General features: G+C 34.4%; 1 protein-coding gene across 1 annotated transcript; it reads right to left on the minus strand.

The window, feature by feature from the left end:
• Positions 1–2,029: 2,029 nt before the first annotated feature.
• LOC126976949 (uncharacterized) lies at positions 2,030–24,438 on the minus strand. Its single transcript, XM_050825547.1, has 5 exons — positions 24,070–24,438; positions 20,251–20,351; positions 11,914–11,985; positions 9,949–10,068; positions 2,030–7,008 (listed from the first exon to the last, which is right to left on the minus strand). Exons 1-5 carry the CDS (start codon positions 24,233–24,235, stop codon positions 6,604–6,606), a joined length of 864 nt encoding a protein of 287 aa, XP_050681504.1. The 5' UTR covers positions 24,236–24,438; the 3' UTR covers positions 2,030–6,603.
• Positions 24,439–25,463: the final 1,025 nt, after the last annotated feature.

Raw genomic sequence — 25,463 nt, forward strand, 5'->3', positions numbered from 1 at the left:
GGGTACTATCTGACTTCAGTGCTGGTTTGGTTTTATTAGCTATGAAGGAGAAGGACTGAGCCATACTTTAGTGAAAAAGGTATCAAAGATGTCAAAACATCGGCACAATGTAACAAAATACAATTCTTGAGAAGGTAGTGAAGTCCCTTAACAACAACATGTTCAATAAACCAAGAATGATCCTTCCGGCAAGACTACGACTTGCTCTAAACGCCATGATAATTTGGAGTCCCTAAAACAATCCGTACGATTGGCAGTAAATAACTTCCCCATGGAAAGAGTGCGTGTGTATTGCAGCCAATGGAGACCACTTCGAATAAGCTTTTTATATTTTTTTTATATTAATGTATTAAACTAACACACTGTAAAAGTGATTGAGGGTAGGGACCTGCCAACTCTCTGGCTCCATGTAGATTTTGAGGACCACGTCCGCATCTATGCGTGTTTCTAGAGGTCCCATAGTGGTAACGCAGAAACGGATCATCTGATGGGCTGACTAGCTCCGCTGAAATCGTAGTCTTGAGTGATTTCACCGGGTAAAATGCCGTATGGCTTGGGTCACGTACCACAGACTACTCAGGGCGAGCTGTGCATAATTTTGCATTGGCTCATAGTCTGTCCCAATTGGTTGAGTCACTAACGCGGCTCCCGGATGTGGAATGTTTTATTAGATCTACTGCTGACTAACTGGTAACTTCAACCAGCCGTCCCTCCCGCCGTTGCACATGAGGAATGACATACGGCAAAAAGGAAAGCCGAACTTCTATGCGCTCTTTTTGCCTCCAACTCGACTCTTGACGACAATGGAAAACACCGCCGACCATCCCGCGGTGTCAGAGCTCTATGCCTGAAGTACAGTTCAGACAGAAAACTGTTCGGTGAGCTGTGTTTTCATTGGACGTCAAGAAATCGAGCGGGCCGGATGGCATTTTTCCGTGCTAGAACGTGCGCCCCTGAGTTGACGCCGGTGGTAACGCGTTTATTCCGGCACTTTTAATCAAAAGATGTAGTTCCTGACTCGTGGAATTCAGCCCTTGTCCATCCGGTCCAAAAAAAGGAGACAGTTCAGATCCATCAAACTACAGACCTATTGCAATTACCTCCCTGCTCTCCTACCATACCTAGAAGGTCACCAGACGACCGACACTACGGCTTTCGCCATTGTCGGTATTCTGCTATACCTAACACATAGATGGGCGGCGGCTATCGAAAGCAAGGGGAAGGCCTGGCAGTTAGCCTGGATATAGCGAAGGCCTTTGATCGTGTATGACACAAGACACTCTAATGACCGAAATAACTCAGATAATAACAGTGGAAAGATTTGTGTAGTATTTAGTGTTTGTTCCATTAAAAATTTGCAAATTCGAGAGTATAGAGTACGAGAGCATAGCTGAGGGCTTTAGCACAAAGGGCTACAAAACGTGCGAGAGAAAACAATATCTGTTATATAAGATATAGCAAGAAATAACAGGAAAGCGTGTCTATTGTGACTGTAAACCATTTTGATTGATAAGTCGTAAAAAGTCAGCCACTCTTGACACTAGCTCCTTAGTATTTTCAATTTTAAGCCATCTGCCTAAGCCGTCTGCATTCAACCTATGTGTTATCACACACACTGATAAATCAATTGGTCGTGAATTATCGGGTTGCCAAGTCGTCTATACGCCATATTCTTGGCCTAAGCGTACGCAGCATACGTCAACAGATTTCGCTGTTCATGTCATCAGCTTCGTATCGAGCTACAACAGCAATGCTCCCTGACACAAAAGAAAATTGTTCAAACAGATGAAAACTGGGCAGGTTTTACTTTAGTGTGCGTGACAAGCTACGTTTTACACTCGTAATACGTATATCACATTGTTTCAGTGTATTCAGCATGTAGCGTTGCTGGAAATAGAGGTTAACATTCTATCTCATTCATTGATATCATCTCTCACAGATAGCTGACACAGTCTATCTCATTTTTATTTTATAATATAACACGTGCACAGAGAAACAGAATCATTACTTTACGTTAAAAAAACAAACAACGAGATTAATTTGTTTATTTGATACATAAACATTCAATAACAAAACACATTGGTGTCATTGAGTTTAAACTTACAGATCTGTATCGATTTCTTTCAATTGATCAAATTGTGTTAAAATCCTAAAACAATCGTAATATTTACAATGAGCTATGACGCTATAAGATCTATTGAAACTAACCTCTGTGTCTCGACACCACAATGTACAAAGAATAATTATGCATTCAACAAAAATCCCAATTAATTAAATGTATTTTGTACTACTATCATACCATTGGTATTAATTATATCACAAACAAATTCAGTAAAATATCTAGGATAGAAATGCTAATACATTAAATCTAGCGTTAAGTAAAACCTACAATCTGCATCAAAATGGTTCAAAAATATCATATAAATGATTAACTTTATATTTAAAAATGGCTTTTTTAAAACATTTTCGCCTTAATTGTAATGCAAATCTTTCAATTTTTGGTTTATAAAATCTAATGGAAACCTACCAATAAATAAGAAGACATACAGACAGACAGATTTCATTAAATCTTTCAATTCGCAAGTAAATTTGTTTTTGTGTCCCAATTGATTTGGGATTAACACCTATGTGTTATCCCAATTAAGCTATCTTTACTTTTGCTTCATTGTACTTATCAAATGAATTTGAATATAATATTTTTCGTTTGTTTTAATGTTTTGGTGTCATTTTATGTTTACGACCATCGTAGTGAAATCGTCTGCATTCAACTTACGTTGTGAATTCTCTATCATTCGGTAGACAAAATTAATCTTCTCTAGGCCTCAGTGTACTATATTTACTGCCAAAAACAACATCCATTGCTAGAAGAACAAAGATTAAATATATTCTATGGTAGGATATTGTGTGGATGTCATAGGGAAGCTCTTTACGCAACGAAGAGGAACACTTAATATTACTTTAATTATAATCTATACATAGCTCTACTATATAAATAAAATTCCCTAATAATTAATAACATTAGAACTATCTAGAGAGATGTATATTGTATATACATTACAATATTATGTGGCACAAACTAACATAATTACTCATAAATTGGAATGAAGCACTTAAACATAAATATTGCACTGAATGCGCTGAATAAAGATCTGTGTCCTGTGCATAAGATGAAGTTATATATTATTTTAGGATGATAGAATGGCAAAGATTATTTGGCATCAAGAAATTTAAGAGATAGATCAACAATAACTCGGTTGCTAAGCTTTCCCCTTCAACCTCGCTGTGGTCTAGTGACCTCTACTAATAATCGGTCGGCAGTCGGCATGCAGACACAAAACGTGCAACACAAAACAAAAAGCGACAAAAATTCCGAATTTTACTGATTTTATGTCACATTACGTCATACTGCTGATGGCGGGAAGCGATGTGATTCATTAATCTCGTCGTCGTGAATACCACGCCCATATCCCCCGCAAAGTCGGTGACGTGGATGACTTCATGGTAATAGTTTGTATTATTAGTCTAATCTCTTTAAATGTCGTTGCTTTCGAACATTGAAATTATTTAATTACAGTTTTTTTATTGATACTGCGTAAAACCTTTTTTTTTTCAGTTAAAGTGAAACTAGCTTCACCAACAATCTTTAACGTTAGTTGTCCAAAGATAAGCTTGAAATTTCTTTTCGAGTCAATATATTTAATTAAGTGATTGTTGTATAGTTACTAAAACTTCCACAATGAAAATTATTGAATTGAATAATTATTTACACATTGGTCACACATTTCACTTTAACCAATTAAATAAAAGATGTACGTTCATAAAATCCAAATACAAAAATGGTATGTCTAAGCACTAAATAGTGTTAAATTAACTGATATTGAAAAATTCTAGACCCAAGTTTTCTAAGATACATTATACTTAGCATAGAAGACTAGAAATAGTGAAGTATACAGACATAGTAATAACCTTATAAGATTATTGTTAATTACTCCAAATTACAACTTGAAAAGTAAAATGTGAAATCCTTTTTACTATAACCATCAACTATGATATTTTATGACATGGTTTCATTAATTGCCCCATTTCGGGTCAATTCTCAGGGTAAACAAGAAATATCTTTAATTAAAACGCTACATAACGTTGAATAACCTATGATATAAAATATATTTAGATTCGGTCAATCAAAATACTATTTAATGACCAACGCACATATTTTATCGATTAATAATACTTTGCGTTCGCTATAAAATAAATGTTTAATATAAATATAACATTAGATAATATTATTATAATTCTGACACCTACTCGCTAGGGATTATTTTAATTAAGGAGACATTATCATTACTCTAACGTGGTGTTCAAACAATTACACTAGAATAAAAATTTTGATCTAGATTTATTAATTATATTAATTATATAAGGCACTCCAATTCTTTTAAATCGAAAGAGGCTATAAGTTATAAGGTTAATCTAAAAAATGAAGACTAACGGAAGATTTTAGTTCCATGCAATTCTCCTATATATAATTAATAACCTCTATAATATGCGTAAATAAAAATGGAATGTAATGATAAGGTAAATATCTAGTTCTAGATCTTACTAATCTGAATTAATTACGTTTAAGTAAACTATTTCAAGATTATATTCATTTTAGCTAACGTGGTTTCGGAGTAAAATGCAATTATTTTCCAAAAATGTGTGCAGCGTTATAAAAAGTTGAAGTTTAAGACATTTTAATTTACCTAATAAAGAAAAGAAGTAACGTAATAGCGTATTTATTGCCATTAAACATCTTATGAGTCATCATCAATAATTTGTTGTTTTCTAGACTGTACGAGTAGTACTTTTGTATGCGAATGATCTCACGGTTTATTCTCGAGCTACTTTTAATTTGGACCCATGAATTTAAATTTAAAAAGCCATTCTTATCATAAGCTACCATTAGTAAATTTTCAGCTACCTAATGCAATATGTAATGCGAACATTATTGATTCTTTTCAATGATTTTCGCGCGACGTCTTCAATGCCCCATCAACCCAAGTTGTGTCAAGTCATCCTTGCTCGAATAAACCACTGGACACCGTGCCTAAGAAGTGCCGAGTTGAAGGGACCACAATTGTCAAGTAAATACAGAAGGGGTTCAGGCTCTACATGAAATAAAAATGACAAGTGAATGAATGAGTGATACATGTAATCCAACCAAATTATCTTAGATAATTTATACGTCTAGATAGAGCCTCTTGCTACTAGACAACCGATGGAAACAGGCCAGGTTTATTACTTTAGTGTGAGTGACAAGCTACTTACACTCGCGATTTCTATGTCACTTTGTGTTAGTATGCGTGTATCGCTCAAAATAGAGGTTAAGAATTTGTTATTTTTTAAAGTGATAACCCTCACTTCTGGGATAAATTTCACAAATTCAATTTAAAAACAAAACTTATGGACGATGCGGGACTCGCTCTCCCAATGAGCCAACCGTTCGAGTGACGTATCGTTGATAAATCTTATAATATGTCTTGTTCAAGTCTCAGGTTGAGGCTTCATATATGCATATTGACACATTCACTGATTGTCAGCTACTATTTTTACAGAACAATACAGCATTTATCCCTTTCTGAGATTGTAGGTCAAATCGAGATCGCGCGTGATATTGAGAACGCCAAATTGTTTATTAATTATTATTATTAATTAGCTTTGTTACTGAGATTAAAAGGTTAAGTAAATGGCTAGAGTAGCAAAGGCCAACAAAGCCCTGACTTTGAGTCCAGTGGTTACTTCGTCCAAAGAATTATAATATGTATCTAATAATGCCAAATCTGAATAAAATTCAAATATTTTTTAACATTTGACTATGACAGTTTTATGAAACAATTTTTTATAAATCAAGTACGTTATTTGGTGTACAATGTACTCACGTGAGTTCTCAAACAGCTTAATAATAAATATAGATTAACCATTGTACATTGATCTCTTGCAGTAAATATTTTATCTCTTCGCCAATTCACCAAAATCGAGACTTCCTTACAATTCTAACTGCTATTGATAAATTTTGTAAAAGTCCCCTGAATGATGAATTACTCGTTGAACTTATTGCGAATAGATCTCTACACGTTAGGATGTATATTTGTCTAAACGTTGGTCCCTATAATTACTATTGTAAATAATGATATTATTTGTGGCGATTGGTTGAGTTGCGACGCCGCGCGACTAGCGGCCTCACTCGCCGGCTAAAGGCACAAATTATGTTCAGACGTCTTATAATATTTCCACATTTAGAATATCAGTAACATCATTCTTAACTCCGCCTCGTGCTTGATCAACGTTTATTTTGAGACAATAATATAGTTATTTAATGAGCTAATAATCAATAGGTTCTATTATAATTACTGTATACATATAAATTAAATTTCACACCACTATTACACATTACTCTCATTCACATTTAAAATATATCACATTATTACTACTTCTACTATTTCGTGTTGGCTTTACGGACAACATCGATTACGGCTTTGGCAACGTGGTGCTGAAAGCAAAAAGAGTTTATTTGCCTAGAGGCTGTATCGCCCAAAATTTGACTAGTGCTATGACAGCTTTCGGTTAAAAGCTGTCCTCGCATTTGATTTCTTTAGGATTGGCTTGGGACCATTGTGCATCGAGGGAACCATCCCACTCATTGAAGGAGTCGTAAAGGAAATTCTCGCAAGACTCGTCGGCTTCCTGAGCGACCTCCGCACGGCTGAACGCTTCTGCGAATTTGCCAATCTCTGTAGAACCAAACGCTTGCTGGAATGCTGGCAGCGGAACTATGGGTCGCTTTTCCTCGGGTGGTTTATGGTGCTCCCTCAAGGCGGTATCTCGGACTGACTTCGTCTCCTTTGGAATTTTGCGAGTGGAATATTCTGGAACGCGTTTTGCCTCGGTCTCGCTATTATATGCAGCTTGGTCATAGACCGGATATGGTGTGGACCGTCCATCATGCGAACCGACATGATTTTGAGGAGTCTGAAAAAAAACGTATAAAATAAATAAAATAAAACTTAGAAATTTCACCAACATTAGCTTGCTAAAATATATTAGACAACAACCTCAAACTAAATAGATACTTTCAATTCACAGTATAGTACATTTAAAAATAAACAAAATATTACATTTGAATTTGGAACCTCTCATTTTTATATGATGGTTCATTGAGTTTTCTCATTTTGGCGCCAATACAGTGTACAATATTTTGCGATATTAAAATGGGGTAGAGTGATAAAGAGAACCGAATCTCTGTGATTGCATTACACAAAGTAGGTATCGAGCTAAATGCAATTTTTAAAACTCTCCATACGCTTTAATGTTTGTGTACTAGGCTATTAATAGGTACAATGAGATCTCCTCTGTTTGTGAAGACTGCGTACAATGAACTCTTATTGCGATTCAATTAATAACCTAAAATGAACTGCTTTGCTATTTCGTACCACGACGTGATTAGAGCTATCTAATTTAGGTTGACGTCAAATCAAGTCGGAAAGTGAATCGCAAACTGTTTTAGTTCGTTTATTCATTCATACCATTAACTAATATTTCAACCTAAACTGGATAGCTTATGTATCAAAGTGAGCGATTCAAAAAAAGTTGCTACTTCCTTAAAGGAAAGTGAATCGTGTTGTTAATAACTTTTAAAAAATAGTAAAAACATACAGAAAAAAAAATATTGATGAAAGATGAGATGAGAATACTTTATCGGACTTTTTGTAAAACGAAATACTGTAAATAAATACCGAAAATGAAAATACTAAGGACGAGGCAGTATGGGCTATAGCCTGTTCGCAAGAACGAATTAAAAAAAATGTACTCTGTGCTCATGTCAAATCAAACATCAATGGAGGTGCGTTCATCCAAAAACACCTAAGCACACCTTTAATTTGTAATTCAAAGAAATATATATATTACTATTATTTAATAAGTGCAAAAATGGGCTTAATGGTTTATAATTAGACGCTATAAAGTGCAATTTTAAAATGCATTTTTAATATTTTCTACGCAAAAAAACCGCTAAAATCATATCAATTTAGGCTTAGAATAATAACGCTTAGAACGTAAGTAGGCCCAAGCGAAATGAAGCAGTTTCAATGTGGTCGTTTATGACCACATACGTTTCCCGCCGCGTCAGTGTCATTCTGTCAATTTACAGACAATCAGTGCGCGAAATTTAATTGAAAAATTACTAACTGTGCAGTGTAAGGGTCTCACAAAGCGTCTTATAATAAAAATTATGATAAGAAAATCACATTTCATACCTAAATACTATTTCACAACTTTTAATTTAAGTTAATACTTTTTTAAACAAAACAGACGCCATTAATAAAATATGTTGCCAGCTATGAAAGTACTATATACTTCCTCCGCTGGGATAGTTTTTGTGTTTATTGGTAGATATTGAAAGGAAGCTATAATGTACGACGCCACATGATATTATAAGTACTCAAAGTCAAAGTCAAATAATCTTAATTCAATTATGCTTAAACTAAGCGCTTTGAATAGTCACTTTAAATACTGCCACTCTTTTTAACCGACTTCAAAAAAAGGAGAAGGTTCTCAATACGTCGGTATGTTTTTTAAGTGCAACTTATTTATCGACGTATGAGAGAAATTTTATAGTAAATCGTCATGATTTTCGGTTACGCGCCATTTCGTTATTTTTTAAATACAAGATGGCCGCCCGTTCCTCAAATTATCCCAAATTCGTTCTCTGCACCCTAGAAAACCTCGGATATAGCTGGAAAAGGTGCCTCAATTGTCTCGCTTTTTCGTTTCATCGAGTTTCAAATAACAACGATTCTAAAGAACTTCTTTACTTACAATTCAAAAATTGTTGCAACAATAATTAAATACGTGATGTTTTTATTAAATTCTTAATTTATATTTAATTTTTCTTTCTTATTTCATATAATCTAGTATTTCTTATAATTTACTGATTTAGGAAAATGTCTATTCACTTGCAACATTATTTTGCTGTCTGTGTGCGAGTTGGCGAATGTAAGTACGTGACGCTCACGCACACATTAATTATGATGTTACTTCTATATTGACAGGAACAATGAATGAAACTATCTGTTCTTTATTATTCTATGATTTTAGGTTTCGAAACGCAACGCATATGGTTCGAGTAAGAGAGACAAACTTATGCAACGACTGTAGAGCGTCATCTCTTTCTCACACCGCGGACCACAGACAAATTTATTTTGTTCATTCTTAATAAGCGATAAAAACGCCGCTCCGTAAAAGGCACACAAAAGGTACGAATTTTAGCGATGCATCGGATTCGCATCGCTAATTAAAAGTTGATGGTAGGCCCTCTGGCCATTCTCTTGCCCGATTTTAAACCGCTGTAAATGATTTATTGTCAGTTTTATAAAGTATGGCTTGCTAAACGCCATGATAATTTGGAGTCCCTAAAGCAATCCGTACGATTGTCAGTGAAGAATTTTCCCATGGAAACAGTGCGTGCTTCTATTGATTAGCCTCAACGTTTATAGGGCTGTATTGCAGCTAATGGAGCCACTTCGAATAAGCTTTTTATATTTTAAATTGTTTTATATTTATGTATTAAACTAACACACTGTAGAAGTAATAAATGTTATTTGCAAAAGAAAATGTTTTTCTTTGTTTCAGTAATTATTTCAAGACTAGGAATATATATATTCATAACTGTTAGTCCACATATTATACATACACTGTAGTGTTACACACTGATAAAGAACAAGCGACGAATAATATAATTTTTCATTCGTATTATCCAAAGAAAACCATTTCAACTATTATTCAGTTTATGAGTCCATTGTATCAACTAGCAGACAAATATGTCTACAAAATCAAAAGATAAGAGATCCGAAAATCAAGTTTACTCAGCCAATTATATTCACCGTAGCAGGTAAATGAAATGAAATATAGCACCTTCAGGAGTCTGTAGTCAGACGGGTACCGCATTTGTTCTCGTGAGCACAGATTGTGAGGTGCCCACATTCCTCCGACAGTATTAGCACCATTCCACCCGTTCCCTCCTAACAGACCCATCTAGAAAGCGATTGAATATTACACATTACAATATCTCCATTTCAGAGGAAATATTCTTCACGATAAATGTGAAATTATAAACAATATATTAATATCAAGTCAATGAAAAAAATATACCTTCTGATTTTTCTTTCTCCCTTTCGTGATGTTTGAGGGATATCTTTACGAGATTTTTAGTACCTTCCGATTAAACTTGGTATAATTTTAAACCTGAGCATAAACCAAAAATATGCAAAATATTGAGAATATAGCTGATACTGTCAATACAGTGATAATTATTTGTTATGTTTTTTAAAGTGATAACCCTCACTTCTAGGATTAATACACAAATAAAATTTGAAAACAATATTTTATGAACGATGCGAGACTCGAACTCACAACCTCTGGCGTTCCGTGCCAGTGCTCTCACAACTGAGCTAACCGTTTGAGTGACGTATCGCCATAAAATCTTGTATAAAATATAAAAGGTTGTGACCTGAGAGTTGAACAAAACATAGATCCTGTAAACTTCAGTTATAACCCCAATATTTGCATATTAGAAATTGACTTGAGATGTTGCTCTTGTAAATCTAAACAATTTGTTATGTTTTTTTAAAGTGATAACCCTCACTTCTAGGATTAATCATCATCATCAGCCGGAAGACGTCCACTGCTGGACAAAAGCCTCCCTCAAAGATTTCCACGACGATCGGTCCTGCGCTGCCCTCATCCGATGTATTCCGGCGATCTTGACCAGATCGTCGGTCCATCTTGTGGTGGGCCTACCAACACTGCGTCTTCCGATACGTGGTCGTACTGGCATGGAACGCCAGAGGCCGTGGGTTCGAGTCCCGCATCGTACATACAATTTTGTTTTATAATTTTATTTACAATGATAATTCTGAAGTTTTCCGAATGTCAGGCAGCTTTGTAATTTTAGATAAACGCGTACGTAATTCGTCTGAATATACCAATCATGATGAACATGTGTATTTGTTAACATTTTCCACATTTTTGGTTTATTCTCAGGTATTACTTTATAGCTTTACTGAAAACTAACTTTGCTAACAGAGATATGGATCTGATCCGAAATAAACGTTTTATTATTATTATTATAGAAAGCTTAAGTGGAAGGTCGTTTGTGATTTATTTATTTATTAGGATTTCCTACAACCAGTACACTAATACAACAATAAATACAATATAATTAACTTAATGCTAAGTGTCTTATCACTTACAGTAAATCACAGCATGCACAGAATTTTACTTAATTAAGATTACAACACACTCACTTATGTTTTTATTGCATTTTATTGATTTAAGACAAACACTGAAACATATTTGAGTTACAGTTTGGACTGTAATGTCCTATGAATTACAAAAACACATATTATATTAGTGTCTCTATTTTGTACTTTGTTATACTGTCATCTTGACTAGTGATAATGAACAAGTAACTGTCTTCATATCAAGCTTGAGCATACGGTAAATGGCATCGAATTTGCTTATAATTTAAAAAACGAAAATTCTATTTAATTTTTTAATAACCAACCAATAATTCTGTAAAATTTGTTTAAAAATATAAAAATCATCTTATAATATATATTGGATCAAATTTAAATGTTTTTATCAACGTTAGATTGTAAGTTTTTTAATTGAAAAGTTAAAATTTTTGTAAGAATCTTTATGAATGAATAATACTCTATTCCACTGAATAAAGTAACAATTTGGTAGCACGATATGGCGACCTTATCTATTGAGCGATCTGTTCAAGGTAACCTAAACGTTATTTCTTATAATTTCTGTTGTTAATTCGTTGCTAAAAACTATTTAAAAGATATTCTTTAATGTACTAGTGTGATATACCTGATACTGTGGCCACATTTGCGGCTCGCAATAATTGTAACCGCGCCCTCCGACTCCACAGTCCAGCGGCGGCTAAAACAATTACAAAGTTCAAAATGAGAACAACAAGGAATATAAAAGAAAGTAACATATTAATTGGTAGCATTTAGCAATTACTTATCCATATTAATATTATAAAGCGATAATATTTGTATTTATTTCATATTTATTAATGTTATGTTTGTTATGAACTCAAAAACAGCTTAACATACTTTAAAATTATTTCAAAGGAATAGTAATTATTACCGAGTAACATGGGCTGTATTTAATATTTAAGAGTATTCGAGGAACCTATGTATGTGAAATCCAAAAATATAAAAAGGTAAATATCCTAGACAATGTTGTGGCCTCCTATGATCTTATAATCGTTATTTTATTTATTAGGTAAAACTCAAAAACTCCTTCACATACATTAATCATTCATTCACCAGCAAAAGAGCACTGGGCGCAGCATACAGGTCGTCATAGACGGCTATTGCCCGATAAGCCCGTGAACGCTGGAGTGCCCCAAGGCTGTGTGCTATCTCCCACGCTGTTTCTTCTGCATATCAATGATATTTTGGACACCTCCAAAATACATTGCTATACAGACGACAGCACTGGTGATGCCGTATACACGGGCCATGCAGGACTCTCTTGGGAAATCATCGACCAGTGCCGGGAGAAACTTGTGTCTTCTATCAAGTACTCTCTCGAGAAGGTCGCGGAATGGAGTAATTGAATCTTGTACAATTTAACCCCCAGAAGAATTTCAGTTAATTTTTCAAGTTTGCGCGTTTACCACAAAAAAACCCCTTTTGCCGTATCACCGCTCTTCGACAAAACTTCCTTAAAGCCTCGCCTAGTATCGGAATACTGGGTCTTGAAATCTCAAGCGATTGCCAATTCCGTGGCCATCTAGAGGGCAAAGCCAAATTGGCTTCGAAGAAGCTGGGAGTCATTAATAAAGCACGGCAATACTTCAAGCCGGCCCACATTCTAGCGCTCTACAAAGCGCAGGTCGGACCACACATGGAGTATTGCTGTCATTTCTGGTCTGGTGCACCCCAGTATCAGCTCGATCCACTTGACCGCGTTCAACACAGAGCAGCTCGAATTGTCGGGGACCCAGTGCTCTGTGAACGGCTGGATCACTTGGCGTTGCGTAGAGACGTCGCTTCATTGTGTGTCTTCTACCGCATTTATCACGGGCGGTGTTCCGAAAAGCTGTTTAACCTGATTCCTGCAGCCTAATTCGACCTTCGCACGACACCCAACAAGTTAGGATATCATTCCCACCATCTGGATTTGTGGCGGTCCTTCCGTCCTTCTTCCTCGTACTGCAAAGCTGTGAAATGAGCGGTGTTTCCGGGACGATACGACATGAGTACCTTCAAAAAAGGGCGTACACCTTCCTTAAAGGCCGGCAACGCTCTTGTGATTCGTCTGGTGTTGCAAGAGAATGTGGGTGGCGGTGATCACTTAACACCAGGCGACCCGTACGCTCGTTTGTCCTCCTATTCCATAAAAAAAAATGTAAATACTGAGTAACATGAGCTGGCATTGCATGGAATTTAATGTTTAAAAATATTGGAGGTACCTATGATAAATTTAATTATGTAAAAATGTAAACATCGTAGATAATGTTGGCCTGATATAGCCTTAGAATCATAATGATTTGTAATACTTAAAACAAAATTTTATTTTTCGTAAGAAGTTTTTGAATAATCCTGATTAGTAATACAGCAAGTATATAGAAGTATTTTTGCTGTTTGAAATAGAAAATAAATTTGAGAAGCCTGTTACTACCTATGTACATGATATTCTAGTGATTATAAGTATTGATTGGGAGAGCATTAGAACGAACTGCGAGCGTCGAGCTCTGCGTGCGATAAATGTGAGATCGATAGTTCACTTAACACATTCAATGACAGAATATTATAAGCGGCTACAGAGTTCACATAACTGCTGGCTGGGGCTGCTTCCAATATCCAATCTTTTACCTATACTGATATTATAAAGAGGAAATATTTTGTTGTTTGTTGATTTGCATTGAATAGGCTCCGATACTACTGAACCGAATGAACAATTCTTTCACTTTTGGGAAGCTACACAATCTACGGGTGACATACGCTATTTTGTGTTATCAAAAAATTAGGTATACTTACTAAAACTCCAATAATCTAACCCAAGGTGTAAAAAATAACCTAAAATATTCTTTACATCGCGTTCCCTGCTAAAACTATTAATGATAGAATAAAATAATGTACTACGACTTTGCAGAACTCATTTATTTAAAAAATATTGAGACAATATATGTCATAAATATAATTGATATGTCCTGTGTACACGCGGACGAAGTCGCGGGGTATCAGCTACTATAAAATAGTTGAATGTCTCAATTTAAAATCATAGTCAATCGATCTTGAGTCTGCATTTCAATATATAAACCTTACTTTCCAAATCCCTATAGCATAGAAGCTTAGATAGCTAGAAGTCAGATGTTTACCAAGACAACCGTTTAGACAAATATTTACGAGTAGCTATTCTAGAACGAATGTGAATCAATAGGTTCCTTTAAATAGACAATCAACAACATTTAACAAAACCGAAGATCATGACATTAACATTTTTTACCACACGTTTTACAAAAAATTACGACCACGATAGATAATTTAGTTTATGTTAGATTGTTAACTAGTTAACTGCTGAATAATTCTTTACTTTCATAATACAATTATATATTAAAAATAAGATTCAAGTTACTTAAACTTTTCTTTTCTTAAATATCGAATGCACCTAAGTAAAATAACAACCTAGAACCAGTATGTAAATCAATTGTTGATTTTAAGTTGAGTTATTGTTGGTACATTATATAATCGTAACTAGAATTAGATACGCAATTATTTTTATACTTTTTAGTGCATATTATATCTATTGTTTTGGAAGTGTTTTAGAAGTCGGTTGTTTTTATGTTTTTTTTTTTTTTTTTTTGATTTTTAGTGAATTTGAAGTACTCTAACAACTTGTCTAAATTTGTGCAGATATACTAAATTTACAAATGCAACAATGAACGTAAGTGCTTAATTGAAGTTCCATTACTTTGCCATCAATCAATCAGAACCTAACCAAACTCTCACCAAACTATATTTGAAGTATATCCTTTCCAATAAAAAAAGAATCATCGAAATCGGTTTGCGCAATATTGAGTTATTCGTAAATTTATAATTCAATTTGCTATACGTATGTCAGATCTGGACCAATTTAAATGGGACCACACGGGAAGCACCAGCTTTCAAATAAAAAAAGAATTATAAAAATCGGTTCACCCAGTCAAAAGTTTTGAGGTAACAAACATAAAAAAAAATAAAAAAATATACGGACGAATTGAGAACCTCCTCCTTTTTTGAAGTCTGTTAAAAAGTGTGTCTGTACTAATTTACGCCCGCAAGTTATCCTTCTTTTGCGTAATACTACAAAAATCTTTCTTAAAAAAATATTCCTCGTGCTATTTTAAGTTTGTAGAAAAAACAATATTGTAATTAAGAACGTATTAAATACAGCCAATGAAAATATTATTTTTAGAGAGAAAATATTTTTTTATTTATAACTTGTATTTAATTGAAATTATATATTGATGTTTATTAAATTTTTCGTTTATTGGTTGTTGTTCAGTAGACATATGAGTAACAATAGGCTTGGTAGCTGAAGTATATAAATGGTCTAGTTACACAGCTAACGTCAGGAAGTCGAATTTGCGAGACGGTACTCGCGAATTTTAAAAATTCACTGTGATAATTTTTCCCTAACACTCCAAAAGAAGTACAAAAACATAAAAAAAATATCAGTCACATTCATACTACTAGAAATATTGTATGGTCAACCCATAGATTGAAAATCAAGATCACCAAAACGTTATATAGATCGGTTTTTGAAATGCCAAAAACAAGAAATGTCAGTATCGCCAATTAAGGATTGCGATTGGATATAGAGAACGGCCGTTTATCATTTTAAGTTTTCAGAATAAGGCTCATAAAATTCTAGTTTCTTTAAGTTTTTATATAAAAAATTATAAGCAGCCGCAGAGTTAAGAGTCATACATGTCTGTGAAACTACATAATATGAGCATACAGAAGCGAAATGTTGTGTGTAGCTATGACATAAAATAAACAAAATATTTTATTTGATAACAATACCAAAAACATTAACCTCGTGAAATTCTGAGGCAAGCTCATTAATTAATTAAATATCCACTAATAATATGATTGTATTATAATCGTTAAATATTTACAATTCCATTCTCAAATTAAAATCATATTAATGACGTTATAATAATCTGTACTTTTAAAAGGGGAAATTATCTTTCTCACGTATAAATCAACGCGTTAGAAACGATAATGTATATAGCTAAGAAAAAATCATTCGAAAGCAACGATTATAAATTCAAATATAGAAGAGCATTAATTCTAAAACAGTCAAAGAGTTAATCGAGGCAGCACAAACTAATTGCCCCAATTGATATCACTCCGTCTCCAGTTGATACGAAGCACTTTCGCAAGACAGTTAGATGTATAAGATTCCCTTTTGTTGTGACGTAGCACTGGTATGTATAACGTAACGGTGGTTGTGTATAAGATAAGGGAGGGAGCTGGGAGGGCTGAGGCCCGCGCCGCGATCGATGCCGTTCACTCCCTCTGCACTTTGCCGTTGCAGTTACTGCATCCGTCATCTTGCATATATACAGCTTACGTAGCAACAGGCCAAAATTATAAGTCAAACCAAATTTATTTGGGAGGCTGATGTGTGAATAAAAGTTTTTAAACTCTCAGAATTACACGCGAAATTGTGCGTCATAAATAAAAATATTCTCTTTTAACTCTATAATTATATATAAATTTCTCAAATAATTTTCTCATGCTCTTTACAATAGTTAATTAAATTAATAATAAATTAGCTATCATAAATATGTCTAATATGTTCAATCTTATCTTTTATAAATATCTATAAAATATTAATTATAAAAATAATTGATATAATATCTTAAAAGATAAGAGATTGTTTTGATATTATAATTATGTGTTACTAAATATTGGTATTAATTATCAAATCTCATCAAAATTTGTCAGACATTAGAAAATGGAAATTCGGAAACTTCTCCTACATAAGTCGTATATACTACCCCACTTTCACATTAAGTGTTTTTTTTATTTGCTCTGTAATTAAATAATTTAAATTCACAATCGTGTTGTCAATTGATCGCGTAATTTATTGTGACGTTGTAATCCAAACACGAGTTATCAAACTCATCACATATTTGTTCAATGTCAGTAGATGCTACGCGGTCGCGTCGCTACGAAACTTTATTTGTAAACAAGCCACGCTAAAAATATATTCATTGAGTTTCAGATGTGACGACGAGTATCATTCATTCTAAAACTATCTCAGCTCAGTCTTTACAGTGTAACCTTACTGGAATAAGTGTACCTTATTACACTAGCTTTGATGCAGGCGTAAAGTAACGTTTGAACACCGTCTTAAAAGGTGTAGCGTGACTCTATATGTGTATATATGGTAATTACACGGCGCTTTGAAAAACGGCTGAAAATTGTTCATGTGGGGTAGTGGCGGGAGATTTGCAGGCAACTATCGAGCGGCCGGCCGCGGCGTGGCGAGGCGACCCACGTGACTTATCGATCAGCGCCACCACGACACTCGGAAAAATCAACCGCTGACAGCTTTCACGGCCCACCGCCACCGACGGCGCCCCCCCTCGCGGCCCCCTCTCGCCCCCAATGCCCTCATTAGCGCTTTTGTGCCGCTCACTTGTCTCATAATCTGACGCTATAATCATCAAACATATTCAACCTCCGCTCTGTACCACAAATCACTCCTGATTTCGGCCGTGCAAAGCGAACTCGAATGGAACTTAATACCCCGCGTAGCCACTTTGAGCATCATTTGCCGGTTACTACTTATCCATCTTCAACATGATAATATACTCTTACCTAAAAGGCAATGCTATTACTCTCCAAAAAGAGCCTCTTACCCTTTCCATAAAAAAAAACATAATTTTTTTGCCAGATTTCTTGGGGGACACTCCCATTTTTTAGGTTCGAAGTACTCATGAGATTGACAACTGTATTTGAAGGAGTACTTGTCATATAATCATTATTGGAAAAAATTCTTGAAAGAAGCAACCAAACCACTGCCTTCGTTCAAACTTCTGCAAACCACAAGAAGTCAGTGACCGAGTGCCTGAAATTATCGACTGCTCAACTTAAAAGTTTTGTCATGTTGATTTGCCCTCGATCAGGTGGCCTGATATGTTTGGAAAAGTGGACTCTGCGCGGGGTGCGTAGGAACCATATCAGCATTAAGTACCGCATGTTACGCTCGTAGGAATGTAGACAGTTTGACACTGACCTACATAATATAATCGTACTTTATATCATACATTGATTGCGTTGTGGTGTGAATAAGTAAAAGCTTACACAGAAATAATACATATTTTCAGTATCTTACAATATATCAATTTACTTTTTAATCTATATGATTTTTTCAGTATTCTTGTTAATATCTCCGTTGCATATGTACCGAATTGGAAATATATATTCCCATTGCAAAATATATTTAATAACTGTATAGTATTTCAAAGTGAATATTTCGTATTAACATTATATTATGTAGATATATAATAAGAGTATTGAGTGATGTAATTCTTATATTAAACATTGTATCAACTTACAATAATGTCGTAGAGAACATTTTTACATATTAGTTAACTTACTTTATATTGTTAAACATATTTGAAGCTGCCATTTAATTAAATTCACTTATTTCGTTTAAAGTCATAAATGAGGAGCTTTTGATTAATTTAAACTATATTTTTTGCTGTTTATGAATATTTTTCATCGTATGCTTATTCTTAATCACATTTTTTTTTGTAATAAAATAAATCACATATTAAGAGATTTTTTTATAATTTAATAAATAATGAATAATATTATTAATTATATTCATTAGAGCAATACATTAAAATTGCAAATAACGAATAACTCTAACTCATTAAAATTTATTGTAAAGTAATTATTTTAAATTCAGAACCTAACAAACAACTGTATATTAACTAATTTGTTTTGACGTTAAATATTTTTAATACCGCATAAAGTTCATTAATCAATAAGAATTAAAATCAAAATATTAACTACGTTACAATAAGTAGCACAATATAATACTATTAATATTATTATCTATACAAACCATTCAACTATCTGCTGAGTTTGAATGAAATAAACTTGACAGCCACTTTCACTAGACGCTTATAGCATGAACAAAAATACACGCGGATTTAATTTTAGCATCCCGACACTGTCGGTTGATTCATTCGTATTGCAAACTTGCACTTCTAGTTATTTATAACTTAATTCGAGTAACCTTCAGCGCGTGATTTAGGTTTAGTAAATGCGTGATTTGTAAGTCGATGATAATTGAAATAGTTGTCATATTTTAACAGAAATGTTTTTTAACTTGGAAAATCAAGTCAAGCATTGTTTTGTGAAATGTAATCGTTTTAGTTTTGTTAAAATATTAATTAAGGTTTTCTAGATACAATTTTCAACTTTACAAAAACAAGGAAATTAGTTCTACGGTAAATTGTCTATTAAATTAATTTTTGTACGTCTAATTTTGTTGGCATTATCATTTACCTACCGTTAGAGTAATTTTATTTGTGTTTTAATCATGTAAGCCGCCGAATGGTAATAATTAAGAATTGAGCATTAAAACCTTCAAAACCTTAACAATTTATGTCTTTTGATCTAATTCTTTGATTTGATATACATTTTTCTGTTTTAAATTGAATTATCCTTCTTTATTCAAACAATCAAATCAAAGAATGGAAAGAGCGAAATACGGGATCATGCTTTTTAACACAGTTTCATTTACACATTTCCTCTGAAGTTAGTAAATAATATTGTATTATATTGTATTATACCTAATTTAAAGAGCATTTTCAAAGTCCAAAAATGCTTTTGCATTACCTCTGGCATTTTAAATGAACCTGAGTGATGAAGGAATCACCTGTTCATAGTATTTTATAATAGTGCGCAATAGATCATATAAGATATAACATATTTATATATAAGCTACCCATTTAATGCATTAACATATTGTTTGCATGATATTGTATTAAAAGTTAAAATTTTAAAATAATATAGAATCTACAACTTAAGATTTGTAACTTTTCTTTCACTTGTAACTAATATAATATGAATAATATGTTATAGTTCTAATATGTTAAACAAAAATATACAATCTAACCGTGTGCGCCAGTGGAAAATGTAAGGCCGGATGCACACGTTGCTCTCTTCTTGACAGGGACCGGCGCGCGCGCACATCCTTCATCGAATAAGCACCGTAGTCTGTAAACAAATCAACTATTACAACGAAGCCACTAGCAACAATGACACGAAACATTTTAAAATGATCTTATAATGATATGAAAACCAAAAAGAGAAAACAAACAAAAAGTTTAAAAAATAAACAGTTTACATTAATTCTGAGAATATATAACTATTCTCACTTTTGTAAACAATTCATTCACGTTAAATGGAAGCTATTACAAAACTGTCTTTCAACTACTAAAAGAATTGTTGAATTAAAAATGATGAGTGTCAATTACAAAAGACTTTTAGAGTTATTGTTGGAAATTATTCAATCAACATTTAACAATGACCGAACTAGTTATTAAAGGGTATTCGTAAAAAGTCGTAAAAAGTAAAAACTCCATTAGAGTCAACAAATACAAATAAATTATAATACAAATCCCGCTATAAACTTGTTTAATCGTCCGAAGCAGGATACAATTTGCATCCTCATTGTTATATTAACAGAGCATTAAGTAATATTCTTATGATTTGCGATTACGTAATAAGTGCTCCTTTAATAACGAAGGGATTTATATTAACATTAAGAATTAAGATGAATATTCATATTCCAATGATTGTTATTTTCATATCAAGTTCAGTTTCGTATCAAGAACACTCAAAAACAGTTACGTAGAAATAGTACAAGAAATAACTGTCTAATCTGTTTAAATACTATTTGACAAGAAGCTTTCCTTTTAATTAACATGGAAGTCAATCTGTCAACTATAACATAAAAACCAATATAGCGGTAGTCCGCCATTTTGATTAATTACAAATAACTGGACAAATAAGTCTTAACATGAGATATGATCAAGGTGACGAGCGCAATTGTCGTGCCGCTCAGAATATTTGGGTTTTACAATAATCCTGAGCGGCACTACATTTTAATGGGCAGGGCGTATCATTATTTCCATCAGCTGAACGTCCTGCTCGTCTCGTCCCTTATTATCATAAAAAAATCTTGGTTTTTATGTATATTTTATAGTTCTGTTATGACAATGATGATAAACAGTTGCCCCAAAAATTTCACCTCTCCGACTATCTCAGTATATTCTTGATAATATTATGTATATAGCGAATTTGCTTACATTAATACCAGGAACATACATAAACTTGCCTAAGTCGAGTAAGTAAGTCTTTTATTGGGCTATGTATATGCTTTTACAGTCCAACATGTCCCCAGAAAATATACAAAAGAAATTCAATAGAATTGTTAAAAATGTTTATGTGAATTACTTTCATATTGATACAACAGATTGGAAATGGAGCGACTGCCCTTGGGCTATTTATTAATAAATTTTACTGTACGAATTTATAATATGTTGACGAAGTTTTATAAAAAAAAGTAGAAGCAAGCTGTGTTTCTTGCCCATTCTTCTCATATCTGATGTATAAATTTTCAAATGGGTGTAAATTTTAACGTTGCCGATAAGTGATTTTAAATCGTATTTTGAATGAAAATATTTGGATTTTAATTCAGACTTATGATACTAACAGACAGATGGACAGTAATGCCCCTTCGGGTACGGAACCCGTAACGAACTTCGTGTATTCTATAGTTGTACAGACGATACGATCTAACGGCCGTTTTGACTCATTAATGTAGACATAACGTATCAATTTACTGCTGCATGTCCCTACTGCAAACTTTTTTAATAGTTCCTCTATGTGGAGCTAATCTTGAAGGTCAATGCAGGTCATAAATGTTAATAACATATTGTATTGTCATCGATTTCGAACCAACGTGGGAAAATCAATTCTGTAGGACAAAAACAGTGGTTCGAATTGAACATACAAAAATATTGTTCTCGGTAACTGAAATTTGTTCCAAGGAACGTAGTTATTTAAAGGAAACTTTAAGAGCGGGTAAACAGTGTTTGCATCGCAGTCGCGTATAAAGAGGGTAGTTGTAGATAGTGTTAGCGTAGCATAGATAAAGTTGGCGAGGAGGCGACGCGAGTGTTGGCAGCCCGCTCAATATGTGGAATGGTCGAGACATGCGCCGCACTGAGCGACCAATCAATCCGAGCGCGACCACCTGTGGAGCCTTCGTACCTCCCCGCGACCCCGCCCGCCCCCGGCGTCGCCCGCACTCGGCACGTGACGCGGACACTCAGCAATCCGCCCAAACGTAAACATTAATTCTTACTTCGTTCTTCATTGTTCATAAAGTCGCGCGTGCCATTCCAAATATTGGTAAACAAACGCGTTACAGTATGGAATCACAGCTATATGATATGTAGCACCAATGTTTATAATCCAATTAGTGCTGTGGAGAAATTGATTTTCTTCGTAACTTTTATACCATGTCATAACCAACTTAACAAGTTTTACGATGCATTTATGCATGAATTAATCTCATTTGATTATGAAGACATGTAAGACATTCTACATGAAAATTGAAAAAAAAAATCTCTATCAAATATAAAAGTTGGTTAATACTTTTTTCACTTCTCATGCTCTGAAATGGCTTATTATAGTCTGCTCATAAATGTATTTATATAAAATAAAAGGCAACGAAAATGAGCCATACAGCCAAACACAATAAAAAGTTCAGAGATAGAATTTGTTATTTTAGAATATTTACTTTAATTTATTTGCCTCATGTGTTTTTTAAGACATAATGTGTCTTAAAAAACACATAATGACACATGTAATATATATACATATATATATATATATATATATTACAAAATTAATTTAATAGTAGGCTGTATAGATCTGGAGCCCAAGCCTCACATCAATATCGTAAGATTAAAAAAAAAGCGGCGGGAAACAGGTCATGCTTTTCGTGCGTTTATAAATTTCTTCACATTTGCTAAAACTGTTAAAAAGTCCAGTGAAGAAGACTGCTAAAAGTCTCGGATAAAAATGGTTCGTTTTGTGTACACGTTGTAAAATCTACTATTTCGCGAACGAAAGAAAAGTTATTATTATACCTAATATACACATAATGTATATATAAATATATATGTACATATAAAACAATATGATAGTTTACCTTTTTTAATTAAAACTCTCAATATTTTACTCAATATATTGTAGTCTGTTATATGAGACATGATTTAAAAGTAATATAGCAATCTAAACTCTTCCTGACACAGATTACTAAGAAATAAGTATAAAAAGTAGTTGAATATGCTTTATACACCCAAGTTACAAGTCGACTTTTTAGCAGAACTTATTCCGTACAAAAAGTATGTATCCCAATCTTTATTTTAATGAAATTTTATATCTCTGAAAAAGTATTAATTTATGAATAAGTCAAATAGAGTTTCAAAATTTTACTGTTGTAAAAATACAAGAAATAAAGAACCCAAATTTAAGTTTGAAAACTTCCCTAACAATGTCAAAGTTTAAATCAAATCTACATTAAGAAGCATTTACATTGTCGAATTCTTGTTCCGATATTATTGATGATTCCTATCAAAATAAGGTTAAAATTCTTTCGTGAATTTTGTGGAAAATTAAAAACGAATATATACCTCATTTAAGTAATCATTTCAAATTGCATTGCGAGTAATTATTTGTAAGTCTTAGTTTATTGGAGCGACAAATAACATTATTTATTAGTAACGACGTGTCGCGTGTTTTTTTTTTGAACTTTTACAATGTGATACCAATTCCAGTTCAAGAAATAAACAATATTTTACATAGTTTAATTAAGTTATGAATCATAACAAAAAATGTTATTTTAGTTAACGATACCAACCCTGTGGTACAGCATGGTCTGGGTGGTGGGGCGGAGGGTATGTGTGGTAGCGGTAGTGCCGCGCGAAGTGGTCAGGCGGCGCGGGGTGGTGGTAGTAGCCCGCGTAGGGCCAGGCGGCGCCTGCGGCGGACTGCGCCCGCGCCTGCCCGTAGTTGCAGCAGTCCATCCCGCCCGGGCTCAGGCGGCGGGCAGCGCTCCCGCCCAGGCCGGCTCGCACCGGCGGCACATCGCCCGCGTCGCACTCTCGACTCAGTACATTGTGTGTCCACAGGAACCCTCGCGCTAACTGACTACTCTCAAAAGAAAATTTCAAATACGATCGCAGTTTCGCGGCGGGAAACGTTCCGGAGCAACGTTAGGTAGCGAAAAGAGGTCGTTCGAATTTGCCGGCGTCGTGGAGTGTGGCGAGAGCGGCGCGGGGCGAGGGCGGCGCGGGGCGAGGGCGGGGCGAGGGTCGCGGGGGGTGTCGCTCGGCGGGCGGCAGCCGGCCGAGTGCGGCTCGGAATCGATAGCCGACGCGCCGCCTTACACCTCCGCCGTAGTGCGCGCGAACTTTATCTTCCTCCACGAAATTTTATATTTAGAACCATGGTGAAACAATTGATCGATACTTTGCACCATTAATTACCCCACACTTTCGGATTACCGACCGGGCAAATCGCAGCGTCACACCTAACATGAGAAAATAATTAAGTTGGACTCTCCCACTTATACTAAGTTTCATAAAGTATCCAACTTTATTAAACTATTAAAAAGTATTGCAAACAATACGGTTTATAAAATAGACTCCCATCATTAAACCGTGAAAAAAAAATGTATCCTAACATATTAATAATTGACGCATAAGATTTATCATGAGGATAACATAATATGAGAATTTACGAGTTCGTTAAAGGTTATCCAATGTCATATTTTGTACACCAAGAGACAGTAACAGTCTGTTAGGTCCAATAATAATAAAATACAAACTAGTTATTATATTTCCGTTTGAAATTGCCGCGCTATTGCGGTAGTGACCCACATTGGTTAGTCTATAACTTGTCACTCCGCCCTGCGTCTCCCCTCCCTCAGGCCTCTGAAAACATTTCACATGAACATCGTTCAGGCGCGCCATTTATTCAATTCAAAAACTTACACCCTCTTTCAGTTTCTAATGCCAGACGGTAATTGATTACAATTTAGAATATTATATTCTAGCCAGTCAGTCAGTTTTATTCCGTATCGTTTTGTTTCTTATATCATATTGAATATTAATATTTACATGAATTCGTTTTATTTATGAACAAGGAGGACAAACGAGCGTACGGGTCACCTGGTGTTAAGTGATCACCGCCGCCCACTTCACTTGCAACACCATAGGGATCACAGGAGCACTCCCAAGGTGTACGCGCTTT

Source organism: Leptidea sinapis, chromosome 43 (assembly GCF_905404315.1).
Source record: "Leptidea sinapis chromosome 43, ilLepSina1.1, whole genome shotgun sequence".
In the NCBI taxonomy this organism is placed as follows: domain Eukaryota; kingdom Metazoa; phylum Arthropoda; class Insecta; order Lepidoptera; family Pieridae; genus Leptidea; species Leptidea sinapis.

Bases quoted from the DNA above. Each gene is read 5' to 3' on its own strand.
- LOC126976949 (XM_050825547.1), bottom strand. From the start codon at position 24,235: ATGGACTGCTGCAACTACGGGCAGGCGCGGGCGCAGTCCGCCGCAGGC. The intron at 11,986-20,250 runs GTTAGATTGTAT...TAATTGTTTTAG, and splicing joins ATTTTCCACTGGCGCACACG to CCGCCGCTGGACTGTGGAGT. The intron at 10,069-11,913 runs GTATATCACACT...ATCGCTTTCTAG, and splicing joins AAATGTGGCCACAGTATCAG to ATGGGTCTGTTAGGAGGGAA.